We start from the raw sequence: 27,076 nt of genomic DNA, 5'->3' as shown, positions 1-27,076 counted from the left end.
AGAATTTTTACTATCTAAATTTTTAGCAGGCACACATATTCTTCTCTATTCTTCTAATATATTGATCTTTCAAAGTGTGAATTCACGATGGGATTTTACATGAGTCTTCTATCATGAGACAAAAATCTAAGCAACACCTATACATGTAAATTTTGGAAATAGTTGTTATGTAAATAATGAAAATAGTCGCAGGAGAGATGAGCTTCTTGAAAATATATCGTGAAACTTGTGTCATGAGAGTCTACTTTCATGAAACTCATGACAAAATAATTAAATACTTGTCTCACGAAATTAAAGTCTCATGTGAGACGCGATATTTTTGTCTCATCGTGGATTTTCACGTTTATAGTTTCTTTGAATTCTACTTCAGTAGTTTCATTTGCGTGGAGACTATACTGTTAGTCGGACAGCAAGCAGTAGAATTGATGAGTATTGGACAGACATGTGAGTCAAGTCGGACTCCATCGCGCGTATACCTTATTAATCTTCAAAATCGATCTTTTTGAACACGAATTGTTAATAGGTACTCTGTATTTTGAAGATGCTACAAGTTCTCCCCTTTTCAAATTCCAAGTTACAGTAGAAGGGGGTAAAAGGAGAAACTCGTCAAAATAGAATCATTTATTCAACAGATTGGTAATTACAACTTAATGAAATATTTGTAAGTGATCTTTGAATAATGGGCGCACATTAATCACCGTGTTAGATCGAAATTCCATATTTATATAACACTACATCCAGTGTCAAACAATGAATATGTACCCGATAACGCTCGTGTCAGTTCTCACTTCTTATTCGATTCTAGGCTAAAACCATGAATTTAGTTTTCTACACCGCCCAGGGCTGTGCGAGGAATAATAGGAATGCAGCGCTCATAGTCAATAGCAATCGAAATGAACGGTTCGGTTCGCCACATGCGCCACTATGCGGGATCATGTCAATTTTCGTCGTGATTTGAATCCAATCGACAAGCCCCCCTGCAGACCCTCAAATTCTCCGTATCTCCTAAACAGCAGGCCATTCTTAAACAGGGTGTGACGATGCAGTGAATTTAAAGGAGGGAAAAGAAAGAAAGAAACGAACCCCTGTAGTTCTGATGCATGAATTGTTCAACACGGTCTTTCAGTGTATATATCCGACAGTTCAAGTATTTCTTATCCGTTAACTAAACGTACAATTGACCATACACAAAGGGGATGTAACTCCATCTTTCCAACCTCGAATAAATTGAAATAAACTGTTTATAAAATTATTGCATTGACTTAACATTAAAAAGGAAACTCTAATTGAAGAAATATATATTTTCACGCAATAAGTAGCAGTTATTGAGTTGATAAGTTTTTATTTCTATTTTGGACGAGAAAATATTCTATAATATTTTTATTTATTTCCAATAAATCGCTCATTTTTTATCGGATGCAGAATTATTTTTTACATATATTACCTACACGTTATTACTCAAAAACTGTAAAAAAAAGAGCTGCACTCCTCTTGTTGCGAGGTCCTCAATCGATGATCTTTGTTTATAATCAGGATGTCTGGGACGGCACGCATCATCTGCAATTCATTGGACGTTTATCGCAACGTGCGCATAAATTCAAGGGGAACACCTGTATTATTGGCTGCGTTATTGACTCCCATGGAACCATTTCGTATAATGACGCGTTACAGTTTACAGGCACACGCGGGACGCAATCTAAATATTGGCGCCGTAATCTAATGGATGGTAAGAACACCATTAATAAATAATTGGATTCACTGACCGCCACGCGACCGGTATGCTGAAAGTAAATATATTGTTGCGTCCCGATTGCTTTCGATTCGATGTTCCGTCCACGGCGAATCCACGAAATTTATAAATTCCTTCTTGCGAGTCGCGCCTCGCAGATCCGATTCTAGCAATTAGAATATAAAAACATTATTCCCCCGTCGTTTGAATCGCGAAGTTCTTTGAAAGCTTGGATAACCAGTATCTTTCTCTTTCTCCGCGACGACGACGACGACGACGAGGACCGGTGGTCTTTTATTTCTTAGGGAACTCGGGATGAGCGTAAGGGGCTTGGAAAGGAGAACTTTTTAAACTGCGGCAGCGTAAGGAAAATGCTTTTCTTTTAATTTTAGATAAATACGGCGAGGAGGAGCGCGGAGGGCCGAGTGCCCTCTTTTGTATTCACCGGGGGGTGGAGCTGTAAAACTTTCCCGGTAATTGACGGCCTCCTTCTCTGGATTAATTCAACGAAAATTTGTGGCCGATCGTAAAGGTAAACGGGGCAGAAAATTGATAGCGTTATCAGAAAGACCTTTCAATTATTTTATATCGTTCAGTGCTTCGTCCTTTCTCTGCCTTCTGTTTACTTTTAACAACAGAATTCGTTTAACTTTCCACCATCATCTTACTCAATTTTCTCTCTACGTATTTCTTCGGTTCTTCAATAATATAGTAGCTATGAATAATATTAGACGCGATACATTTATCGATCTAAATATTCCGCATGCAACAGAGACACTTGTGATTAAAGAAAGGAAAACTTTTGCCAATGTAAAACATCTTCAACTTCCCTTTCTGTTATTAGGTGATGCATTGTATTACCGATTCAGAGCCCTAAACGCTACCGAGCCGTCTTACTTTCGACGCGATTTCCTATTTAACTAGGGAAGCGAAGCCAACGCGCGGGAAACGAGGTACGGTAGACAAAACGTTTCGACGGGAATGTTTCGAAAATTTCGAGCTGGTAGGAACGTCTCAGAGCAAAAAAGCAAGCGGAAGCACTCAGAGCGCAACTTTTCCATCGGCGGTCCGCCCGGGGGCTTAAAATCGTGAGGTCTGGGGCTCCCTTTACTATCCGCGCGTATTCAAGGCCCGAGGTCTGAGATTCCGGCCATCTGTCGAAAATCCTGATTTTACATTTTCCTTCTCCTTGTTGTAAGTAAATCGCAAATCACGCCGCTACGCGGACGTACCTACGCTCTTTCTCGAATTCGAAAGCGTTATCCTGTTCGTCGTGCAAAAAGTCAGAAGCCACCCTGCTCGATCCTCGAATTATCAAATTTCGATGTCAATAATTCCTCATGGTTTTGTTTCTTTATTTTCCCATAATTCGTCATAAATAAAACTGTGTTGCAACATATCTCTTGCCTAAATCGTACTATTAGTCCAATTATGTAATATTATATTACGTAGTAAACAATTAGTAATGCGGTACACATATCGTTCAAATATCATTTGTTTGTACTGTGTATATAGAATTATGGGTAGAGTGCAAATAATATTGTTAAATATAATAAGCGTTGATCATGTGGAAACAATGTTGTGCATAAATATCGTTTACGAATTAAACTCATGTGACTCTCAAAATGGAATCACATCTTTTTGCAAGGAACACTTGCATCATGGAAGCTTTATACATTCAGACATTCAGCATTTCTTTCTTTGGCGAAAGGGTGTACGAACGATTAATTAATTAAAGGAAAACTACTGTATATATTTTAATGGGACTTTTTGCATTGTATTAAAGATGTCTTAAATTATAGAAATATATTTTTTGTTTCATTCAAATCGGTGGGACTTGTATCTTCAAAAGTTATTATCCGATTCGACTGAAACTTTTTTATTTTGAAGAATATACATCTGGCTAGGGGGAAACCAGAAAAAAATTAAAAAATTACATTTTTTTAGAAAATAACGACACTTTAAGTTTGAAATCACTTCCCCCCTATATTTTTCGTCCTTTCAACGCCATAAAAAATTATAAATTTTCAAATTTTTGTAATTTGTTCTGGTTTCCCCCCTAGCCAGAAGTATATTCTTCAAAATAAAAAAGTTTCAGTCGAATCGGATAATAACTTTTGGAGATACAGGTCCCACCGTTATGAGAACTCTGTTTCGAGAAAAACGCGTTGAAAGTTTTAGATGGGCGCCGAGTGGCCGGGTGTTACCCATGCATTTGCCGCTACTCAAATGTCTATAACTTCGAGAATTTTACGAATTTCAACAAATCCTTTTAAACACGTATGCCTAAAAGGTTGAACATTCGAAAAATGAAATAAAAAAAATCGACTTTTAGACCGAAAGGTCCCCTTAAATGACTTACCTCCACACGATTCAAATTCGTAAAACAAATTATCAACACGGATGAATTTAAAATGATTTCCTAAGTAATCAGTGACAATCGAGTTAACTTAACTTGAGTTCCCTAGCAGCAACAGTGAGGATTCTCGGGAATCCTTTGCCTGCACAATTTTCATGAAAACTGTGAACAGTAACAGGCACCGACATGGCTCGAAGCTTTGTCCGCTGAAGTGGATAGTACTCACGAAATGTCTGAGGCACTATAACCTCCGAACTTCGGTAATCACATAGTCCGATGCACCGCAAAGCAAATCCACGCACCGGAATCTCCTTCGCATGGAAGACTATCATTTGATAATTTCGAGCCAGCGGATTATTAGCTTATCAAAGCGCGCCTCGCCGTGCAACTGAAGTCACCGAGCGTTCCGTTCGTCATTAAGGATTCCGAAAAATAATCCAGCACACCTTCGCACTTCAAGTAAAACCAAAGTCAAAGCACAGGTTCAAGTTACCTCTAATCAAGCAAACATACTTTCCTGCTTTCATACTTTTGCTAAACTATTCGTAATATCCCGTTACCATTGCTTTACTTTTAAGCTTCATTAACGTCGAAAATTAGTGGACGTATAATAAGTTTGAGACACGTTATTAATCGGCAAAACACGCGCTGGTACATAGCGTGCAAGTTTGAAACTAAAGTCGAAAAGCCGACTTTTAGAGCCGGCTGATATCAATAGGATACGTAGGACAAATCTCTTCTTCTTAAACAAATGTAGATGAGAAACGGGCCGGATTTCCAGAAGATGTCAAGATCGCCGCAACCACAATCACTCAGACTGTCTTCCTCGGTTACAGCATTCATACGTCCCATGAGAAACCCCTTTTTCTCTCACCCCCGTGGGTAGATTATTGGTACGACGACGGAGCACAATTGATTGATACTTCAATTTCGGTAGGCGTGCACGTGATGCCAGAAATCGGGGAAACGAATGACATGTTTATTACCACGCTTTAATAAACTTCGCGAACGTACCCCTTCCTCTCCAATAACGGCTTGCTAGACTTTGATTCTTCATCTCAATATATCGTTACCCTCGTTCCATTTCCAGCACTGCAATCTCTTTTAAAATACTCTCCCAAATTCGCTGTGCCTCTTTAAAGCAAGCATACCTAAATATATGTCCGACGAATCCAACGCATTATGCTTGAATTAAATCTAAATATGACCATTCGCGTACTCCAAAGAACACGCCTTGTTTCGATAAGAAAAATAAATCCAGCATTGTCGTGGGAATACATTGTTAGTGAATCGTCTCTTCTTATCTAACGAACCGTGTACTTGTCACGGAATCATCGTGCTGCTCCATTCTTTGCCGTTTATCGAGGCACGGTGACTGGCGCGTACGCTTTCGTCATAGCCCGTCAAGTGCCGATACGGTCTTTATCGCGGGATTAGTGGGACAGATTCGCGCGGAGCGTATCGTTACGGTCGAAAGATCCATTCGTCGGTGGTTCGTTCGCGGGGCCGGACGGTTAATATCAGCGCAGCGTTTAACGAGAAACGAACGTTAAATACGTCAAAATATCATGGACTCCGGCTGGCACACGGAGGTCGCACGGTTTAGCTAGCTTTGATCTTTATACGTAACCGGTGCACAGAGTCGGTTACAACGGTGAGTACGTATACCCTCCAACTGCTGTCGCTTAACAACAAAGCGACCTGTTTCGTTTCGGTGTACGTTTCCTCTCTCGGTTCTCTTCGTGGCTCCCGCGTCCTGCGGGTTTCTATCGTCCCTTTACGTTCTCCCGGGAAAAAGATGAAAAACGAGTTAATGTCTAGCTGGATCCAAAGCGTTCTCGTGCTTTATGCCATTTACCCCGGATGGGTGGACAGCACAAAGCTATCAGGGAATTAACCAGCCGTTTCGCGTCGAATTTAAGAATCAAGGGTCCTTCGGTTAACGAGACTCTTCCTTTCCACTGCGCTGAAATTCGAATTCTCAGAGGGAAATCAACAGAGCGACATGTAACAGGTAAAAAATGTGGCTGAATTTGTGCGAGCTCCTTTAGACAAGATTTCTCATGGGCTTGCTAAGCTCGTCGACTTGAGCCACTGGTGCTGCATTGCTGCGCTAAGGAACGCGTGATTTCGAATGCATTGCACACTGAACGTCTGCGGCGGGGCTAGCAGGGGCCGTCGAAAGGCGGCGCAAATTCGCGAGGGCTCGCAGGAACGGTTCAACGAAATTCTAGAGCCAGACGTCGCCCGCCATAGGTCCACCCTCGCTTCTAACCGCGCATAAACGGCAAGGATAACCTAGCATTTTATACGCAAGATCTATAGAGCCTAGGCAATAACGTTTAGCGATAATTCTAGGGTAGCCCGGCCGCGAGCCCTCGGGCCTTACGGATGACTTATGCTCGCTCAAGTTATTTGAACTCCCCGGTGCATCGGGTGGCACCGTGGATCGTCCTCGACGTCTTTGTCGACCCGCTGTGTAAATGTTAGCACATAAGACGTACGCGAATTCCGTCCTGTTGTCTCGCGGATAGAGCGGGGAGATCTTGCCGGGCGAAATTGAATGCGAACCTGTGCAATCTCACCGTGAAAGGGATACGCTTAACCCGCTATCCTCTGGCGTGGCTTATCCACCATTCTTCTTCATCCCGATCTCGCTAACTTTGCAATTAACAACCGACGGAGCTTCATTTTTAATCCTCCTGCAATCCCTCTTCGTAAATTATCTCGCCCCCTCCCCCCGTTAAAACGCGCTTCCCCTGATTCCTTATGCAAACTGTAGAATTTCCTTTCTCGATCTCATGCCTAAATTGATAAACGTTGCGGTTTTAAGGTAGGGACATGGTACTCGATCTGTGCTTACTTTTTTTTAACCCTCGTCAGACGGTACAGGTACAATTGTAACCTTTGCGTTTTTAAATTACGATAACTTTTTCTCGAGAAGTCGCGGGGGGCTGAAGTTTCGTGACATCTCTAAATTTTTGGTCTAGATTATATACATCAAATTTCAGACAAATATCTCAACCCCCTTCCGAGATAAGGGGTCGAGTTGCAGGTTGCATCGATAACAGCGGCATAGGCACAATGGCGCCCCTATATATTTTGTATGAAGACCGTGCAAGAAAAAAAGAATGCGATTTTTTTTAAGGATAATGTTATTTTATTATAATAAAGTAAAAAATAGATAATTTATAATATAGAAGAAAATTGGGGATTTTTTTTTGTTTTTATTGATTTTCATCGAGTCTAAATGTTATCAATTTATCCTACAATTTATACCCACAGTGAGAATATTCATATAAAATATGCGAGGGTGCAATTGTGCCTCTGCCGTCTGTCGGGGTTAACTAAAATGTAGAGGAACGTACCTACGCTTGAATTGCATTTATTCCTTCGAAATGCTTGAAATTAGAGTTTCCACTCCCGGCATCCTCAGCCTCCATTAACTGCGAGCACCACACCATAAACAAGGGCGCGCGATCGCAACTAACGTGACACGTGAGCGAAAACGCGAGCACGCGCAAGTGCCCTGCGAACTGCGGGCAGAGCTTTCGCAATAAAGATAATTGTATTTTAATCCAGGCAGCGTCGGCCGAGGGGCACAGTGTATGACGAAGGAGGACACTCCCTCGCGTTCGGAGAGTCTGATCGAACCGCGGGTCCGTGCAGACAGAGGAGCCGGTAGGGAGGGCGGAGTTAATAGTGCAGTTGTGGCGACTTTCGGGGACGAAAATCGGAGAAAAGTCGGGAAAGAGGAAGGACAAAGAGGCATGGATATGGCGATGATAATAGAAATACAGAGAAAGGGGAAGAAAAGTTTCGCGCAGGTGAGGGTTTGAAGCGCAACGAGATAGAGAAAGGGGGAGATACAGAGGAGAGAGAAGCGTGGGCAGGGAAAGAGAGAATCCGTTGGGATCCCCCCAGCCTCCTGGCGTAATTCTGCTGGATGACAAGACGGGGGTTAGAGGACAGGTGCTACTGACGCCTTTGATCTCTTTCGCATTACACGCTGCGGAGTATCGCGCACAAAAAAAAAAGGGAATTATCAAAATATCCTGGCTGGTTGCGCCCGCTCCTGCGGAAAGAAACTACGATCGATACCCGCTTAGGGTCATATCAGCTATGACGTTCTCTTTGTTCTCTGTCTGCCCGCCATTTCGAATCGTTCCTCTGTATTCTTTTTAAATATTCCACCTGTACCACCCGTATATACCTGGCCCGCGAAGCTACCGAGGAACCCTCTCAGATTCGATCGCTGTCGCCTTCTGTTCCCGGAATAATACCGGTACATTGAGACGTTGACTGTCGAGCGAGCTCTGTATGCCCCGCTATCTATGCCGCGAGACCGGGCGAAATCGGTAATTTCCCCTCGAAAAATGCCACCTTAAAGGCGCCTTTCAATGCACGGGACGGGTATGTGCAGGTAACTCGATTATCCGGCCGTTTTTTACACGCACCAGTTTGACGCCCGATTGCATGCTTAGTCGCGAAACGACGCAGTAAAAGGGTGCCCGGGAATACCGCGGTGCCGTGCGAAACGGGGAACCGAAGATTTACAACGCGTGGCCATGGGACCGTAATCGGTACTATTTATTGAATATCATTTATCATTGACGGGACGCGTCTCGAGACGTCGCGTACGAGCGGGGCACCGATGGTGGCACGGTCGGACGTTAAAACGGCCGAAAATACCGGCTATTAAGCGTAACGTTACGGCTATCGATACGCGCGCTTGCCAATTACGAATACACGAAGCACGGCGCGCAGACCGTAAGAGACGAATTATCGTTAACTCGGAAGATCCGAGGTGTCCGGGTCCCCGCGCCGCGCCGCGGGTATGGAACGTCTACCGATGATAATCAGCACATGTCGTTCCCGTGGCTGGCGGGCAAAAACTAGGCAGTGGGATTCCCAATGGACTCCGAAAGCTGTTGACGACAAATCGAGGGTTAAAATACTATCGGTAAATAGTGACTGGAGCGAAGGGGACGGCGCGTATCAGATGGCAGCAGGGGATTATAGCCCTAATTTCGGCTATCCGCGTGACACTCTAAATGAAGTAGCCACGCACCGCTCCCATGGCTGGGAATAATCAATCCGGGGTCTCGTAGACGCGCACGGACTGCTCCGTGCTGCTTGAATTCCTTTGATTGCTCGATCGCGGTTTTGAAATCGAGCCAATCAAACGTGTCCGTCAGGGTGCGAATCCACGGTGAGATTTTACTTGAGACTTCTCTGTCATCAGACAAAAATCTCAGTAACAACTGAATGTAAATAATGGAAATAGTCGCGGGGGATGAGTTTTTTGAAAATACAGTCGAACCTCGATAACTCAAAAACCTCTGTAAGACGAAAGTTTTCTTCATTCATTTTCGCTCCGCTGTAAATACCTCTGCAACTCGAAATAAACTTCCTCAACTCGAACTATATTTTGCACGTTAAATTATGCGTTTCACCTCTACAACTCGAGTTTAGGAAAACTCCGACCTCTACAAGTCGAAGTTTATTTCTATATATACGTATATTACGAAATTTCGTAGAAAGATCTCAAGATATCGAGGAAAATGTTTTCTCTGCATTATTCACGATTAAAAATGCTATTAATTTGCAATACACTAAAAGACTAAAAGTCTTATAATTATTTTTATACATATATGTACATATATGTAGTAGCTACATAAGTTGTAGGTATATTTATATATTATCGAGGTTCGACTGTATAGCCTGTAACTTGTCTCATGAGAGGCTAGTTTCATAAAAGGAATGATAAAATATTTGAATAATAAGAAACTAATTAAATAATTGTCTCGTGAGATTAGAGTCTCACGTGAGACACGATATTTTTGTCTCTTCGAAGGAAGAGGATTTGTCGCTGTGAAATATACTGTACTATGATGAAACATCGATGATCATGATGCTCGGATAGCCGAACGATTACTATTTCACGTGAAATAATATCATTTATTACTGAACATGTACTGATATAGTTTCACAGTTGGTTCGGAATCAGTGCAAGAGCAGTTTGTCACTTATATCGTTGTTTCTCTTACTAACTATTTTTTAAGGACACCTGCACTCGAATTAAAAAAAAAAAATTTCAATGATTCGTTGATACTGACGGATCATATTGGGTATAATTCTGATTTGCGACGTGTGTTTATATTATGTCTTATATGATTGATTGCATTATCGTATCAGCAGAACATTGATGGATACTCAAGTTTAATACGCTCAGCGTGAATAACGAAAGTACCAAATCCAGCAGACGTCGATAGATATAAATACCTCAGGTATAAATGCAGTGATTTATTGGCCCCTCTTCTGATATCTCATTTGAATGTATACGTTCAGAAATCTCTTTTATCTTGATTCATTCTGGGATTCGGTCTGGCCGCAGGATTAAGACAGCAATCGTCATGTGAAACGCAAAAGTCTGTCGCTTCGTGATTAAACGACTTCCTTTCCCAACGTGCTCGATAATTCACGCAATTTTCGTTAATCCGTGGTAATAACGCGGCGCCGCTGATTAGATAAAATCACCGTGGCCATGATCGCGGGCAAGACAGCGGTTAAAGTTATTTCCACCTCGACCGAAAGTCCTTCATAAATCACGTCTCGTAGACGTCCACAATTCTTCTGCAATCTCGCAAAGCGTTTTCAGAGGAACCAGCCCTTCTAGTTGCAACCCTTCCCCCCTTAACGCTGCATTCCTCCAAGATGACCCCTTTACGTCTAGGCTACGGGTAAAAAGATTGCTTTTGCTAGATCCCTCTGATCTGAACATTGCAGGCAAGAGAAGGGCCAGCTCTCATTCAAGCAATATCAAGTAATAATTAATTAAGGGGGGAACCTGATTTAGGACGCTGAAAACACGGTGATTTTTAAGAATTATTTTCTCAACAAATATAAAGCGAATCTATCTGAAACTTTAAGGGTGTTCTACTGTACTTTCAGACAACAAGAAATTATTTTTTTTATTCAAGAATAATTTATTTAACATTGATTATTGCTAGCGGATCCAATTTTTGTCTGCAATAAAAAAGCCGAAGTTTTTCATAATTGACACGAATTTGTATCGTCAACGAATTAAAAAAAATAAGAAAAAGGTCTAAAATTGACAAAGTTATGAGACTTTGCAGAAAAGGTAACGATTTTGACGGACAAACTTCGACGTTTTTATGCAAAAAAGTGGTTTAATTTAATTTCTGCGTAAATGTTTTTCATTGATCGACGACGGTTGGTCAGTGTGTAACTAAAAAGCCCCGGGTGAAGTGAATCGGCCAATTAAATTTGTCTCTATAGTGTACACAAGTTTAGAAAACGTGGTTTCGAGAAAAACGCGTTGAAACTTTTCGACCGTAGCTATATCTGCGCGACACGCATCTGTTACATCGGCTGTATCTACGAAGCTACTTCGAATTTCTGACTGTAACTTTAGGAATACATTCTCCAGGAGTATTCCTATCAATTAAAAAAAAAAACTATTTTTTCAGCGTCCTAAATCAGGTTCCCCCCGTTAATAACGAATAAAACTGAAGAATAATGATATCTTCTTATTAGACACTAGTCAAAGCTGAAAGTTTCGCTCCCATTCTGTTCGTAATATAATTCTTAACGCCCTTGATTAGAAAATAATTAGAGCAACGGTAGAAATAAAAAAAGGACCTTAATTACTTTTGAATCAGCCTTGACCGTCGCTTCTGGAGGCCACGGTCGCGAAGTCATTATCCCTCGCTAGCAGCGATTCTTCTCCGAAGCAACAGAGTTTCGCGGCCCGTATCGTGTTTACCGGTAAGCCCAGCCAAAATAAGAAGAACAATTTCTCGCCTCCTCCGCACGGGGTACCTTCCGTGACCAAGTCCGCGGCGACAGACACGCTTTATCGTGGGAGAGAAAGAAAATAGGCGATGCGTCGGCGTTCGGCCGAGTTTTTTCTCGCGCACCGACTCACTGCATACCGCATAGCCCAGAAAGATAATTATAGTTTCTCGATCGACGTAAAAATTTCCGAGATTTCTGCGCCGGGGCTAGCCAAACGCTTCTCCCCTCCCCCCACCTATCGCGCCGCAGAAAAGTATCGTTATGGGGCCCGGCGAGTGTGGGTGAGGGCCCCGAAGGTGAGGAAGGCACGGAGGGGATGCTCGGGGGCCAAAGTGAAGGGTTCGCCGAACAGAGATTAGCCGGGCCGGCCGAGACTTTCGTGTTTCTCGGATCCACGAACCCGTAGATCATGATAATTGTGAGAACAATTCATCAGGTAAATTTCACGCTAAGCGGTCGCCCGATTCGTCGGCGCGTACCGACGATCCGCCGGGCAGTCCATTAATCACGATCTCCGATTGTCGGCCTGGATCCATCCGGGGCGACTCGACGTGTGCGGACTGTAGCCTCCTCGATCGACGAGATCGATTCTGCAACGCGTCGTTGCGTAATATCGCTCGCCCCATGTGAAACGCACATCTTTCTTCTTATTCTTTGCTCGAAGCCTCGGAGACCCCGCATCGTTCGCTAGCAGAAAGGACGCGGGAGAAGGTGTTAAACGCTGGATCCAGAGGATGCGAGCTGCGCGTGCTAGGAAACTGTGAGAGACTGTGGCAGCCCAGCGATGCAATCGATGAAAGATTCAAAACTTTCTGATTTCAACGAGTTAGGGGTGCGCTCATCCCCTGCGTTGAAAGAGTTGATCGATGGTATGGGAATTCTAAGCGAAGAATGCGCTTGCAAACTAGCTTTCCGACATCAAAGCGCAAATGGATGGCAATCCCTGGTTTAATAGCATCGATAAATATGATGAATGACGTAAACAATTGATGTCTAATTCAGATAGTGACGTTACGTAAGCGTGTCTAGCAATAATCCGTGACGGGAACGTTAGATAGGAACTGTCTCGTGTTAGCAGGAAGCAGATACTGTTGCGTGACAGGTGAAATGAAACTTCATTTGTCAAAATCGTAAAGCACTGGCTGAACAAAATCGAGGGATATTAAATCAGCAGGCAGAGGATCTCTGCCATAATTCATAATTCGCAGCCTGCCGGCGGAGCCGAGTCGTAAACGTAAACGAATTGACCGTTGTTGCTCGAATGGCCGTTGAGCAAACTAATATACGGCAAAGTGATGTTTGAATTCTTGTAACGCGAGAGGCTGTTCGCGCGTTGTTGACGTCTTCTTTGCGTTCAAGTGCTCAATTTGCCGGCACTTTCTACGGGTGTCCGTGGTTGAAATCACTTACCAGCCATAAACGGAGAACAACCGGACGGTAATACGTGTTTGCACTAATAATAGGTCCTCCGTAAACACAGGGTAGCTTCTACGCTAGTAATTATTATCGTATTCCGCGTAAGTATACTTGAGCACGCTGTACACGAGCGCTCATCGATGAAGTTGCATCACCGCCGACCCGAGCATCACAGCGGCCCGATTCATCGTCCTGTTATCATTGATAACTGTGATCTCGTGACTCTGCCCACTCGATGATCCTTTCTTTTTCCAATCCATATTATATCGGTTTTCCCAACCTCAACAATAAAACGAGGAACGTGACGCCGAAGCGGTATCGCGTGGCACTGCGCTCCAATTTCCCAGAACTTTATTTAATTATAATTAAAAAAGCATATTTCCCTTTACTGTACAAAGTATACATTATAATTGAATACAGCCACGCGAACTTCCCCGTGTCTTTCGTCGAATGTCACACACGATCTTCCAGTGCGATGATATTTAAAATCTCCAATCGAATTGCTAAAGGTATTCTAAAATTACCTGTAACACGAACAAAATATTTCCCACACTTTCCTTCATTATGTTTATGTGCAAGCTGTACTATTAATCATTCTTCAAAAACAACAAGAAAGTGTCCGAACCTCGGGGAAAAAGCTGCAGAGAGAACATGCTGCCGGACTCCCACGAGAAAGGTGAAAAAGTAAGAGCGTCCGTCGCTGTAAGAACAATACGACGCGACGGCGATTTCTCGCGCGGTTTTCTCACTGCGGCCAGGACTCGTCGGTCTCGCAGAGATCGTGGGAGAAACACGCGCGAAAACGCGGCCGGCCGATTTGGTCCGGTCTAAATGTGACCCTTAAAGTTGCAGCCAACAGCCAGAAAAATGTATAATTACGAGGCATAAAAATAACCATCGCCCACTCGACGGCGCTGGTTCCGTGGCCTGTGTGCAACAACCGTTCCCCCCGCGCTTTCGGGTCGTCGCACCCACGACTCGCAGAGATTCCCATCGATCTCCCGTTTCCAACCCTCTACCGGGAGGATGCTCGGCAAATTTTTCGACAGTGATTACCAGGAGCCAGCCTCGCCTGACCCTGCCGCGCGCTGTAAAAATGTTGCGTCGTAAGTATAAGGCTGCGAGCGAAAGGGCCCGGCTCGGTGGACACCGTGGAAGTCGAAGAAACTCCATCGCCGTCCATTTCTTTCGAGGAATTTCACCGCGAGTCGGGGGTGGAGAGAGGGATCGACCACTTTCGAGCCGGCAATCTTCGACGCGGCTCTCTTCTGCGTGACGCTCGCGGGCGTCCTTTGCACCTTTTTTCTGCGGGATAAGCGGGAATACACTTTTCCAGAGGGGAGGGTAATTCCCTTCCGCGAAGTGTGGAAATACGGTGGAAGCTCCATTATCTGGATATCGTGTTGCCTGAATGTTGCATTGTCCGAGCAGCAGGGAGTATCCTTTCTCTTCTTCGGTCAACGCTAATGCTAATCGTTTGGTATTGTTTGATATTTGATATGAAACAGACAATGTACCTACGGGTTTTTATGTAATAATGACGTTAAAGTTTAAAGACACGTAGGGTATTGTGGGGCAAGAGTGAGCGCTTAAAGTTTAGACTTCCCTAAAGTCTTTGGTATCACACTGATAGCACAATATAATTGTGTAAGAAATAACTACTATCCCTTATTATTCGATAGGCAGTGACTTCGTGTAAATTTACCTGTCGCAACTTATAGAAAATAAATATTTCCAAAAAGTGTCAAATGCGAACTTTAGTGCACAAATATTGTATGCCTACTTTTAGCATTTTCGAGAAAAACGAGTTTAAATATGCAATGGTACATAAGATTCAGGGGCATTTTTGACAAATTTATGAAGTAGATATAACTGTGATATTTATACAGCACAAAGAAACAGTCGAGAACTATTTTTGCATATAAAAACTCAAACTTCGCAAAAAAGTGGATATACAATATTTGTACACTAATCCATCGATATCTTCTTTCATTAATAAGGAATATTCTAGTGCCTTTTCTTACACAATCTTTGGTATTTTTTTATGAAGCATCTATACAATCTTTTCCGTCACAATTTGGTTGATATATTCATCCGTGTTTCAGTAACGTTTACAGATTTTATTAGAGAGTACAGACGCTTCATAAAAAAATACCAAATATTGTGTAGGAAACGGCGCACCTCGCTCTAGAATACCCCTTAAAAGTTGACATTTGAAAGTGAAAGCATAGAGATACGTATCTTGAAAGAAACGTGCGTTGCATCGAGTTGCATTCGTTCACAAATTCGCCCTGCTAATTGCCGTTTCACGAGGACTGGATTGCTGGTATCGATGGAAACGCGATGCAGTGCCTGAAAATCGTCCGGATCACCATCTGTCATAACGGATTGTTAACTCGGTTATAGCGCACGCATATCAAATCGTCCACGACGTACCTTAGCACGAAATAGGCAGCGTAGTAATGCGATTTGGATATATAGAGAGTCCTGTGGGATATTACCAGCACATAGCTTTCTCCCCTGTGATACGACAAATGATATGCATATGTAAATACGGTGACCGAGCATTACGAATCGGCCTAACGCTGGGAAATCTGATTTGCAAACCGTTCTACGAGTATTCTCCTACTCGTGCTAGTATAGGTGCTCGTAATAGCATCCGTTTTCGGCTCTTCGACATGTGCATAGCTGTGAAAAAGAGTTCTCTTTCCAACGATACACGAGAAACTCACAAATATTTGCTTATTGTGAACAATTCTATTCTCGTCTGAAATGATATTCTCCTTATTCCCTCATTTTGATTTTATAGTCCACTGAACGTGTTAAAGACAAGGGTGTGCAAATGTATCTCTTATTTATGCAAAGGAAGTGCAGTATATTTTGAATGCCAGTTTGTTTAAGAGGAATAAAATATTACCGCAGAGGAAACTAATAAACTCTTATATCTCAAATTTGGGTCTAAATGAAGAATAACTGGAAGTATCCATTTCGTCAAGGTGCACGTAATTCGGAATGCCGGTATTCCAATTTACCTTCACTTTATAAACGTAAAAAAACCCTGTAAATTATTGTAGATAATGAAATTATTTTCTTTTATGATCTAATAAGGCTAAAAAATCGCAATATAGAAACAATCTTAGGTAAATATAAATTCAAAGTCTTAAAATTAATTGCCAAGGTGCCGAATTATTGCACCAGCCCAAGCTCCAAACCAACGCGGGCGGTAGCCGTTACGCGCGAAACAAAAGTATCGCTAAGCTTCGGAATATTCCAAATTACCTTCACCACTGGTATTCCGAATTAGCAACATGACATTGAAACCCTAAATTGCACGTCACACTTTATATTCTCGAAATAACCATGGAAGGAGCATGCAAATGAGTAGATTAAGTGTTTAACTTTAAAGTTTTTATATATTTTAACCACGATTGAAAGGATTATAAAATTATCATTACTTTCGTTTACTTCATTCTTGGAATATCGTAAATTGAATCGTAAGATACTCAGCGCTAATTATTCAGCAAGTGAATATTTAGATCACGTTTGATTATTATTAAAGAAGATCGAAAGGGGTGTGAGACTGGGTGGACAAATACGGCCTCCTTTGGATTGATCCAGTGACCTCGAAACAACAGCCAGAGAGTGGTCCGAGGGAGTTTAGTTTTATCTCACGGTCCTTGGCTCTATCGACGGTACTCGGATGATCCCGTTAACAGGATCAAGGCTCGTGGCAGACGAAGGGTTCTTGTTATTCGCGATCGCCTTCTCCTCTGATCCTTAGGGACGAAATCCCCCTGGATACCCGGAGAATTACCAGGAACGCCGGGATATATTCATTTGCAGAATACACAATGAACGAAATTACTTGCCACCGCAATTCTTATTAGCCCCTCGCGGACCTGGCCGTCTGTTGACGTTCTATATTATGTCCCTTACAGCTACATACCGCTTCTTGCTTCTTGAATACGTGAATAAAATAATCACTCCAGTACCATCAGTTGTACTTCACTCGATTGTAAATCGTTACTGATATACATACCCGGACTGCGCAATAACCGATTTCTTATCTAATTCCACTCAAGTCTGGAGCCACTTCCCGTACTCTAATTGATGTCTACGGAGTTCTTAATCAAAGATAACGAAATTGTATCGGGGAACATTTGGTAACACGAGACATCAACATTGCCGCAATCAATGGAACGAAGCTTGTGAAATGCACCTCGAACCCTCCTACGCACCTGCACAATTCTTTAGACTTAAAACCCTACTCTGAAACAGGATTGTCACGGTAAGTACTAATGATTTGCAAACTTGTCTCCCGACTTCTCCTGTCCATTACAAAGTTTTTGTCGAGAGACATCTTTACGTTTAGGGACATCTGCAAGGATTTCGATTACTACAAAGGATGACGATACTCGTGGCTGCAGTATGCCTTAGGGGGTAATTGCACCTTGTTGGGCCGAAAAATAGGTAATTCATTGTGAATTTTTTCTACAAAAACGGCGCGACGAATTAATTTGAGGTTTGGCAGACTGTTTTATTGTATCTTGAGCTATTGTTATGAATTTTTGTGTGGCAGTGTAAAAAAAAAGATGGCAGATACAGAGGGCTGACTGTGAGCCTTGAAAAAAAATCGGGTGGTCCTGGCGGTGACGGAAAGTACTGTAAGGATTATCTGAGACACAAAAAGGAAAAGAGATTCTTAATCTATATGAACGTGGCTATCTTTCATTGGAGATATGTTCATTAGTTCTTCAACTAATGTATCTATTATATTACAGTCCCAATCATTTAATCGTTAACGTCATGATTAAACCACCTCTGAGAGGCATTCTACAAGAGCTTATAATTAAAAGATAGTGCTCTGTCGATTACAATTTGATCAATTGACGTCTATCGTCAATCGAAATTCTCACAGATAGTGACCATTAGAGAACCACGACGCATCGCGTTCAATTTCGTTATCAGATTAATTATCGCCGCTTTCTCGAAAAAGAATCCGATAGCCGACGTTATCGGATTCTGCCTTGATCTCACAATCAAAGCTGCTGAATTTTCAAATATTAAGAGCGTCAATCTTATATTAGTGTGATTCTTCACGTCGCAGATAAAAATCTAATATTTTTGTTTATCCTTATCAAGGCGGCGTATGCTCTCGGCGTGTGTATAAATTGGTCAGTAGAGCTTCTGTCAGGTACAGTATTGCACTTTCTGCCATCATGTACAGCTTGAGTATTGCCCTCGTTCTCTGCCTGGCAGTCGTTGCGCACGGTAAGTAAAAGCAATTACAGGCAATACCTGTCAAACATTTCGATTTCGCGAAGGTACAACGTTTTATAAATATTTTATTACGGTCCAATTTGTCAACATACAATGTAAACATACCACGAAGATTATTCAAGTGAGAAGGATCAGACGGAAAGGAAATAGAACTTTGAGTAGCCAGTGTTCATTATGTCTACCAGATTCAGCCATCTATTTTAAAAACATCTTGATTTTCCATCACATTTTCATTATACTCTCTATTTTCTCTGAATACGTAGTGTTAAAGTGGCAGTAAGTCGACAGTATTTGCACCCTCCTAGTGACTAAGTAGAACCAAAATTGAATACCGAGTGCAGAAGTGGTAACATTTATGTGATCTCGCTAACATAGGCCTGCCTGGACCTCAGATTGTCGGTGGCAAAGATGCACCCTTGGGAAAATTCAAGTACCAAGTATCCCTGAGGAAAAATGGAAGACACTTCTGCGGTGGATCTATCCTAGGTCCGCGTCACGTCCTCACTGCAGCTCATTGCGTCGCAGGGTATGTTTCATGGACGTTGTTGGTCAGAGGGTCGATAGTCGTTGATCTCTAAACTTAATACGTATCCAAAGATTTAAGCTCTCCATGGTTATTCGTGGACGGTTTAAAACAGTGTTCATTAGAACAGCAAATTTTTCAACAATTTTAAAACCTGCAAGATTGAATCGCTGCTTCTTCATTAGAGCATTATATCTGTCGGCAGTGTGTCCAACCCAGGAACCGTGACTGTCCATGCCGGAACGAACAAATTGGACAGCGACGGGGACGCTTATCAAGCGGAAAAGATTGTTTCCCACCCCAAGTACAACTCTTTCCTGATCATTAACGATGTGGCATTGATTCGCGTCAATAAAAACATTGTCATGTCAGCCAATGTACAACCGATCACACTGGCATCAGGTAGTAACGCCTACGAAGGATCACCCTGCATTCTGTCTGGATGGGGAACGACTAAGGTCAGTGATAGATGCTGTTTTAAAACGATAGTAATATTAGACGACGTGTGCACCGTGACCGAAAGTGATTTTTCTGATTGCAACTCGGGCAATATCGAATCTCGGGGAACCAAGGGTAGTGAGTGACACGCGATGAGAAGAGTATGACGAAATTGGAATTATTCTGTTTTGGTGTGCAGCTCGAGCACAGAGAAACTCATTAAATATTAATTTTGTTTGCAGGCCGGCGGAACTCTTCCCAACATTCTGCAATACATAAACTTGGTCATCGAGACTAAGACGAAGTGCAAACAGACCCACTGGAACGTGCGAGACTCTCACATCTGCACATTCACCAAATACGGCGAGGGTGCGTGCAACGTAAGTTGAATTAATGGTTCTAACTAATATCAGACACTTTGTTATGAGAATAATATTGAATCCACAAGCAACGTGTGAGTGGAACGTAAAGCGCACTGGAGGAAACTGAATTATCAAGCATCCATAACGCATAGCGCTAAGATAGTGCTGTTTAACGTATCAAATTTTTGAAACGTTCCTTCCGTAATTTACGACCACCTTTCTTCTTGTATCTTCAGGGTGACTCTGGTGGCCCTCTGGTTGTCAATGATGTACAGGTCGGTATCGTTTCCTTCGGAATACCGTGCGGCGTTGGAAAACCCGACGTATACACCAGGGTATCCTCCTTCGCATCCTGGATCAAGGAACAGCAAACTTTCCTTAGCGAAGAAGAGACCCAGGCTAATGTCGATATGGTCTAACTTGTGATATTTTACGTTTAACGCTCCTCCAGTAAATTCGAAATTATGTATGAATATTGTAGGAGATAAGTTATGACCTCTTGCTGGATTTTCTTAATGATACAATCGAGAGAATATGACCGAGACACTATTGAGACTTCTGCTTACAAAATTACTTATCTGAAATAAAATATACATTCCTTTATAGTAACTTGAGTATCAGTGCCTACCCTCCTCACATTTACAAGCCATTGTATAGTTATAGAAATACTGACAGGCGTAATTGAAGAAAGTGTGATAAAAATATTCAAAGCACTGCGCACCTTACCATGGCATCTACCAGATGGACGTAGAATTAATCGATACTGTTGCTCCTCTGCGAACACGTCGGACATTTAGCGAGGTATGATAAGAACTACGCGCGGGAAAATCATTTCAGATAAGCTCTGTGCTTGATAACACTACCGTATCGATAGATAACTTGATCCGAAATTCAGGTCACTTGACATCTTATGAGAATCGTGTCACGCGAACTGAAGTACCGACTTTCACGAAAGGTCAGTGGTTTTGACGGGCACTTTGCATTTAAGGGCAGTCACTGTAGAAAGTAATTTGGGCAGACGAGGTATAGAATAGGTGCAATGCATTCACGAGTGCTGGTCCTTTTTCATAGATGTAATTTGGAATACATAGGTGCATCACCAAGAAAGTTTGAAAATTTTCAAAATCCCATCAGTTGCAGCACCTCCCTGAAACATTCCAAGTTCCATTTATTCTATTATCTGAACACTATACTCGTCTTTTGTGGTAGGAATAATCGAACAACATTTCATAATTTCACGTATCTTTATTTCATATACACGTGTATATAGGAGGAAGAGAAGGGACGATTTATTTAAACATTTCGAGTTATATTTCAAGTTATATTTATTCTAACATTCTGTCAAAATATTCCAAATTAAAGAAATTCGTATGTCTAACTAGAATATTTGACAATCGCAGCCATCAGTTCGGTTCTCATTTGTAATTTATACAATAGGATAAAGCTAATCGCAAATGCCACAGATTTATATCTTGTTATATTTTTTAAATTAACATTTTAATTCGTGGCACTTTTTTTTAACTGCAGGAAATCTTCAAAAGACACCCTGGAGCCTCTCGAGGAGTAGTGTGAGACTTTTACTCGCTAAAACCCCACGACTACCTTCGCGCTTTAAGGGATGAGGGGGGCACGTAGCCTTAAAAAGGAAACGTCTCCCTCCCCCCCAGAATTTATGGCACCTACGTAAACCATCGTATTACTACACATTTTCTTATGCATAGAACAATGTCAGAACGTAGCGGCAAAATAGTAGAAGTAATTCCAATACTGTTGATATATTCTCATACTGTTAATATATTCTAATAAATATATACTTCGCTGAGAGTTTCAGCGTCCATTATATAATTATTATATACATTATACATTCATGCTAAAATGACGTATTATTAGGTGTGATCAGTGAGAAGTCGAACCAAGAGTAAGGGAGAGGGTGTAGTGGAACCATTGTTTATAAACTTAACCATATAAATCTACAAACTAAACTAAGAACAAATCCGGTGAAATACGATTACACACATGCACACTAGGTGATTCAAGTAATGGATGGCATACTAAGGATAGTATTAATAGATAATGCTTTCTAAAAGACATCTACGCGAACACATGCCGAAGCCGTTCATAGGACGGAAATCCCGGGACGTGGAAACACGCTGAGGTCCCTCGAACTGTTATTGAACCAGTTTTAGGTTCATTTGCAGGATGCGCAATTATTTTTACCTTCATTGGGTGTTCGAAATATTGCTGGTTTGAATCTTCGGCTTAAAATCACCGCACTTGGGGAAATTTGGTGGCACCGGCGGCAAATCCGACAATTCTCCAACCTGCACAACGAGTTGCATACCATCCACTTGATGTACAAGGATGTGGCAATGGTTTAACCAAAATCCTTGATAATGGAAAAATGTTAATTAACATACTTTTCATACGTATTCGGTATCTTGCGTAACTACGCAGTCCCATTACTTTTAAAATTCAACTGCAGAGCTTTGCGAACTCGGGCTAATCAAATTTTCTTTTAACATCTACTAGTAGCAACTCCACTTTCTGGTTTAAGGAGGCGGCAAGCTAGAATATGGAGACGTATTACCCACCTGCGTTATTTGCATAGAATCGGTATATGGCGTATCCATTGTTCGGCATGGTAAGAGTATCCTTGCCAGGGGGCGTATTGACATTCATTTTGATTTCATGGTTAGCCACGAGATACAGAAAGTACTCAACACTCATGTCACCAATGGAGTGGCCGGATGGGCCGAGTGGTTGGCCCATGCTTGTCACGCGAAATGAATGCCCGTGTAAATGGAAAGGATGCTGCATCGTCGGTTTGTGAACTGCAATTACAGTAAAATACGTGCTGAATTATAGACAGTATGAATATCTGGCGAAAAACATAAGCACGACCGAAACGTTTACTTTACTACCCGCTTACAGGCATCCGTGCCAATATCGGCTTAAATATCTCACGCTTACGTAGTACGATCGATTACTTACAGCCATCGATAAGTGCAACTTCAACAAGTGCATCCTTCTTGATCTTTCTCAGATGAATGCATGAGATAGGTATCGTGTTATTCCAGGGTGGCATATTTTCAGCATTGCAGAATTCGCCTGGAGGAGTATCATAGAACTGAGAAATCAGTGGAGAAGCTGGAGTTTGAAAACTGATATTGTTCACTGTGTCAATCATCATTATATCCGTCAGTGGAACTGTCGTCAAAGCCGGAAACGAAAGATTAATATTATAATTTAACGTGCAAATAACTTGGACGGTAATTACTAGCAACATGAACAAAATTTAACAGTGCTAAAATGAACATTGATGAACGAATGGTTTCGTGTTGTACCTGAAAACTCATTGTAAGTGTTAGGCTGCCATAACTCTTGAGGGGTATAATGGTATACGCCAGCACTCACGTAGAATCTTTCGTCTGGTTCTCCCGAGACATTTCGATCATTAGGAATCGCAGATTCGAGATTACTGATACAGAGTTCATTAGGATTCGAGCCGTCGCAATTACTGTCTATCGGCTGCAGAACCTGCGTTTTAATTTGTCATTAATAAGATTACTGTTACGCCGCAACAATATGCTGCGAACATTTCTGAAAATCCCGCACTGCCGGATTTTTTTCAGGCAATTATCATCTCACGTAGGATATTGATTCTTGGCGTACAATGCAGACCACGAGAAAACTTACAATTCCTTCGGGAAGTGGATTACTCTCGGTTGGTGGCAGCGTGTCTGGTATCGCAGGCGCACCAAGATATTGTAGTATAGCTAATTGTTGGATATTGTATAACTCGCAAAGACCCAGCGCACGGAGTTGCACCCAATATGCACCAGGAGTTGCATTAGTAGTTATTACGAAATCGAATCGCTCCCCTACAAGGTGACAAAATATAACGAATTTATTCACGGCACACCTCAGCTTTAGACGCAAACAAATGGCTCGTACTAATGGGTGAAATTGTTAAAATTAGTGTTAAACAGTTATCGAGCAGAAATGTTCCATACAATATTCGTTTATATCGTACCTGGATAAGAAATGATGGAAGTTATTTTGACGGGTTTCACAGGCAGTCCATCTGTCGCGATGAGCGTGTAATTGTGGTTTTGAATAGTAAGCTCTGCCGGGCAAATACCGCAGAAAGAATTAATCATACGGAAACGATAACGTTTGTTAGCATCCACGGTAAAAACTTCCGAAGAAGGAGTTGCTATATTGCCAGTCGGGTTCGTAACTGTATCATGAGTCATGGTTAATCGTTTTATTTTAAAACAGGCTCGACTATAATCCTGTTCTAACTGAATGCAATACTCGCTGTTTGTGTCCCTTTTCCATTGATGAAGACAGCATCTGGAAGCTGACCGAGTATACCATGCTGGCGGCCTGGATGGCGACTTGTTGTCTCTTCGTGCATCCAATCGGAGAGAAAAATTATGTGATTTGATAAATCGTAGTCATAAAGGTGAGAGTTAGGATCCTGCTGTGCTGGCTCGCGAATAATTAGACTACCGGCGAGGCCGTCCATTTTTTGCAACCCCGAATGAGAGTGCCAGAAATGGGTGCCGCTGTTACCCCCATAAAACTGGTACCTGCGGGAAATTTAACATTTCTCTCCGGTAAGTAGCCATACCTCTCGCTAATAGTCCTAACAGGACAATAAGCTACGTGACATATTGTTACTTTTAATTACCTAAACACATTCCCGGGATCAATGGGGCACTGCGTTATGAAGGGCGGCCCGTCGTAATACTGGCTACCAGTTTGGTACAGGCCGTGCCAGTGGATTGTTATAGCATCTTCCTTTATATTGTTCTGAACATCCACGACGATGTAATCGCCTAAGCAGACCTGTATGCTTGGTCCCGGCATCATTCTGTTCACTGTTAACGCCATACGCTCCACTCCATCGAGTGTCACGCACTGGCAGTTGGCGCAGATAGAATTACTAACATCCGGAATGCAATGTTCACACGCCCTAAAAATTGATTGCCCCGATATTCATTGGTCGGTCGATTAATTTAGATTAAATTGGTATGAAAATGTTGTAATGTGTACGTGGAACGTAGCAACTTTAACGTCAGTGGACATTCGAATAGCCCGCTATTAGGTACTTATTAGTTTCAAATTATTTTTACGTGCATGTGAAATGACAAGATCGTCAAGGATGAAATTAAATACTTACCCGCCATAAACGGGGTAACGTTCAACCGTGAAGCTGTAGTAACAAGTTTTTGGTGGATCTCCGGCGTGACAGGTACGGGCGCACTCGAGGGCATTCGATAGAGTAGGATCGTTTAGAATCTCAATGTTTTGACAATATATTTCGTTAATAGGTGGCATGCCACTGAGACCAGGTACATAACCAGCTATTATGTTGGACTCGGTTGATGAAATATTGGCTGCATCTGGAATTAGATCAGCATATTAAAATTCATGTTTTGTAAGGCGCCTTGATTTAAAAGCATTTATTAAACTTAAAGAGTTCATGCTTTTCTTCCTGTGTTACGAAAGGACAATTATTTCTACAGGTACCGATACCGCGTTTGAATTTTTGTTTTATTTTTCTATGCCCTTGCGGATCCACCCCAATAACTAAAATATATGTGTGAAATTTATAAATCTATGTGACGGAAAAAAGGCCCTTCGAATGAGTGGGTGACGAATAATATTAGAGAAAAAAATTCATACCGCACAGAGCATACACGCTGCATAACAGTATTACCCTTGCAAAATTCATATCCGTTAGGGAATATTATGACTGCTTCAGAGATCTGGATGCTGCTTCTTTTTATACGGTCCCAAAAATGCAATAATAATGGAGATAAACTGTAATCTTGTGTTTATCATTGTTCACATTAATTGCATTTCCACTTACAATCCATTTGCAACTTATGTGAATAATACTTATGTATACATATAAAGTCGTTTTGATTTACAATATAGAATTATATAGCTTACATGTTAAATTAATGTTTATCTGGCATGGCACTCGAATGGAGTTGATATGAGTAACGTTTATTGACTGGCAAAATAAGATTACTTAACAAAGATTTTATTTCTATTTAAATAAAGACGTCATTAATTACGCCACTTTTCAAGGCTCCTGATGTAACGTATGTTTTTCGCTGCATGAGTCAAGATGCAATATCTTCGAAATACCTGGTGATAATACCCATTGTATTTCACGAAGTATCATAAACGTTTATGCGTTCTTTATTTCATTCCGACATATGCGAAATTTTTCAAAGTTATGTTTCAAACATGTTATATCATATCAAATGCCATGACAAGAATTTCATTTCGAAAAACTCTAGAACTACTAGAATTTATCGAACACTTAATGGTCATTGATGGGATAACGTTCAATCACAAAGTTGAAATAACAAAGTTTCAGTGAATCCTATTCAATAAACCAGCATTGTGGAGAAGTTTATCGGTCAGAAAATTTGTTTCGTTAACCTAGGGTGATGGTTTGAAAAAATCGTTTTTTTTCTGAATGTTTAAGGTCTCAAAAATATATCTGCACAGTGTCAAAGTGGATCTCGAAAAATTCTCGGATTTACGGAAAGTTTTGTATAGGTAGTGCATCGCTGGTATCCGAGTGCACGCACAAATAATTTGGTGTCTATCGCCCGAAAAGTTTATATTCAATATGTAATCCAAATGTAATTAGAAGTATCATTCTACTAATATAATAAATGCGAAAGTGTTATTGGATGTTTCTAACTCAATCACGTCGCAACTACGCAACGGATATTTCTGAAATTTTGTATAGTATACGTAGTATAGGACCAGGAATAACATATAGGATACTTTTTATCCCGATTTCTTTAACCGATCTGGACCAAATTGTGCGTAATTACTCTCTAGAACCCTGCAGAAAATATAGGCTACCATGAAATCTGGACATGCCACCCTTCCCCCTTATTTCACCCTCTTGACACTCCGTGATTCTAAAGAAGAGAAAATAATATGAAAGTAATTATTGTCCTAATACAATTATAAAACACACATTGGAAAGATCGTTTCCCGCATTCGATGAGCGCGACGTAGTAAATCCCTTGAAATATTTCAAGAAGTAGAATGTATGAAATGTGAAATCCTTCTTTCGGCTACTGAACCCAACCGCGTGCCGGCGTCAG

The 27,076-nt window shown here is 41.6% G+C and overlaps 2 protein-coding genes across 2 annotated transcripts; one reads left to right on the top strand and one right to left on the bottom strand.

The window, feature by feature from the left end:
* Nucleotides 1-18,438: 18,438 nt before the first annotated feature.
* Nucleotides 18,439-20,537, top strand: LOC143372929 (chymotrypsin-1-like). Its single transcript, XM_076819604.1, has 5 exons — nucleotides 18,439-18,596; nucleotides 18,981-19,131; nucleotides 19,334-19,586; nucleotides 19,809-19,946; nucleotides 20,165-20,537. The coding sequence occupies exons 1-5, from the start codon at nucleotides 18,545-18,547 to the stop codon at nucleotides 20,345-20,347; spliced, it is 777 nt and encodes a 258-aa protein (XP_076675719.1). The 5' UTR covers nucleotides 18,439-18,544; the 3' UTR covers nucleotides 20,348-20,537.
* Nucleotides 20,538-21,956: 1,419 nt separating this feature from the next.
* LOC143372965 (uncharacterized) lies at nucleotides 21,957-26,200 on the bottom strand. Its single transcript, XM_076819670.1, has 10 exons — nucleotides 25,623-26,200; nucleotides 25,117-25,339; nucleotides 24,625-24,909; nucleotides 24,246-24,523; nucleotides 23,962-24,168; nucleotides 23,625-23,809; nucleotides 23,273-23,465; nucleotides 22,920-23,135; nucleotides 22,520-22,759; nucleotides 21,957-22,314 (listed from the first exon to the last, which is right to left on the bottom strand). Exons 1-10 carry the CDS (start codon nucleotides 25,669-25,671, stop codon nucleotides 22,148-22,150), a joined length of 2,043 nt encoding a protein of 680 aa, XP_076675785.1. The 5' UTR covers nucleotides 25,672-26,200; the 3' UTR covers nucleotides 21,957-22,147.
* Between the last annotated feature and the right edge of the window lie 876 nt (nucleotides 26,201-27,076).

This window comes from Andrena cerasifolii, chromosome 9 (genome assembly GCF_050908995.1).
Source record: "Andrena cerasifolii isolate SP2316 chromosome 9, iyAndCera1_principal, whole genome shotgun sequence".
Lineage (NCBI taxonomy): Eukaryota > Metazoa > Arthropoda > Insecta > Hymenoptera > Andrenidae > Andrena > Andrena cerasifolii.
The sequence above is the reverse complement of the archived record's forward strand: the minus strand, read 5'-3'. Positions and strand labels throughout refer to the sequence as shown.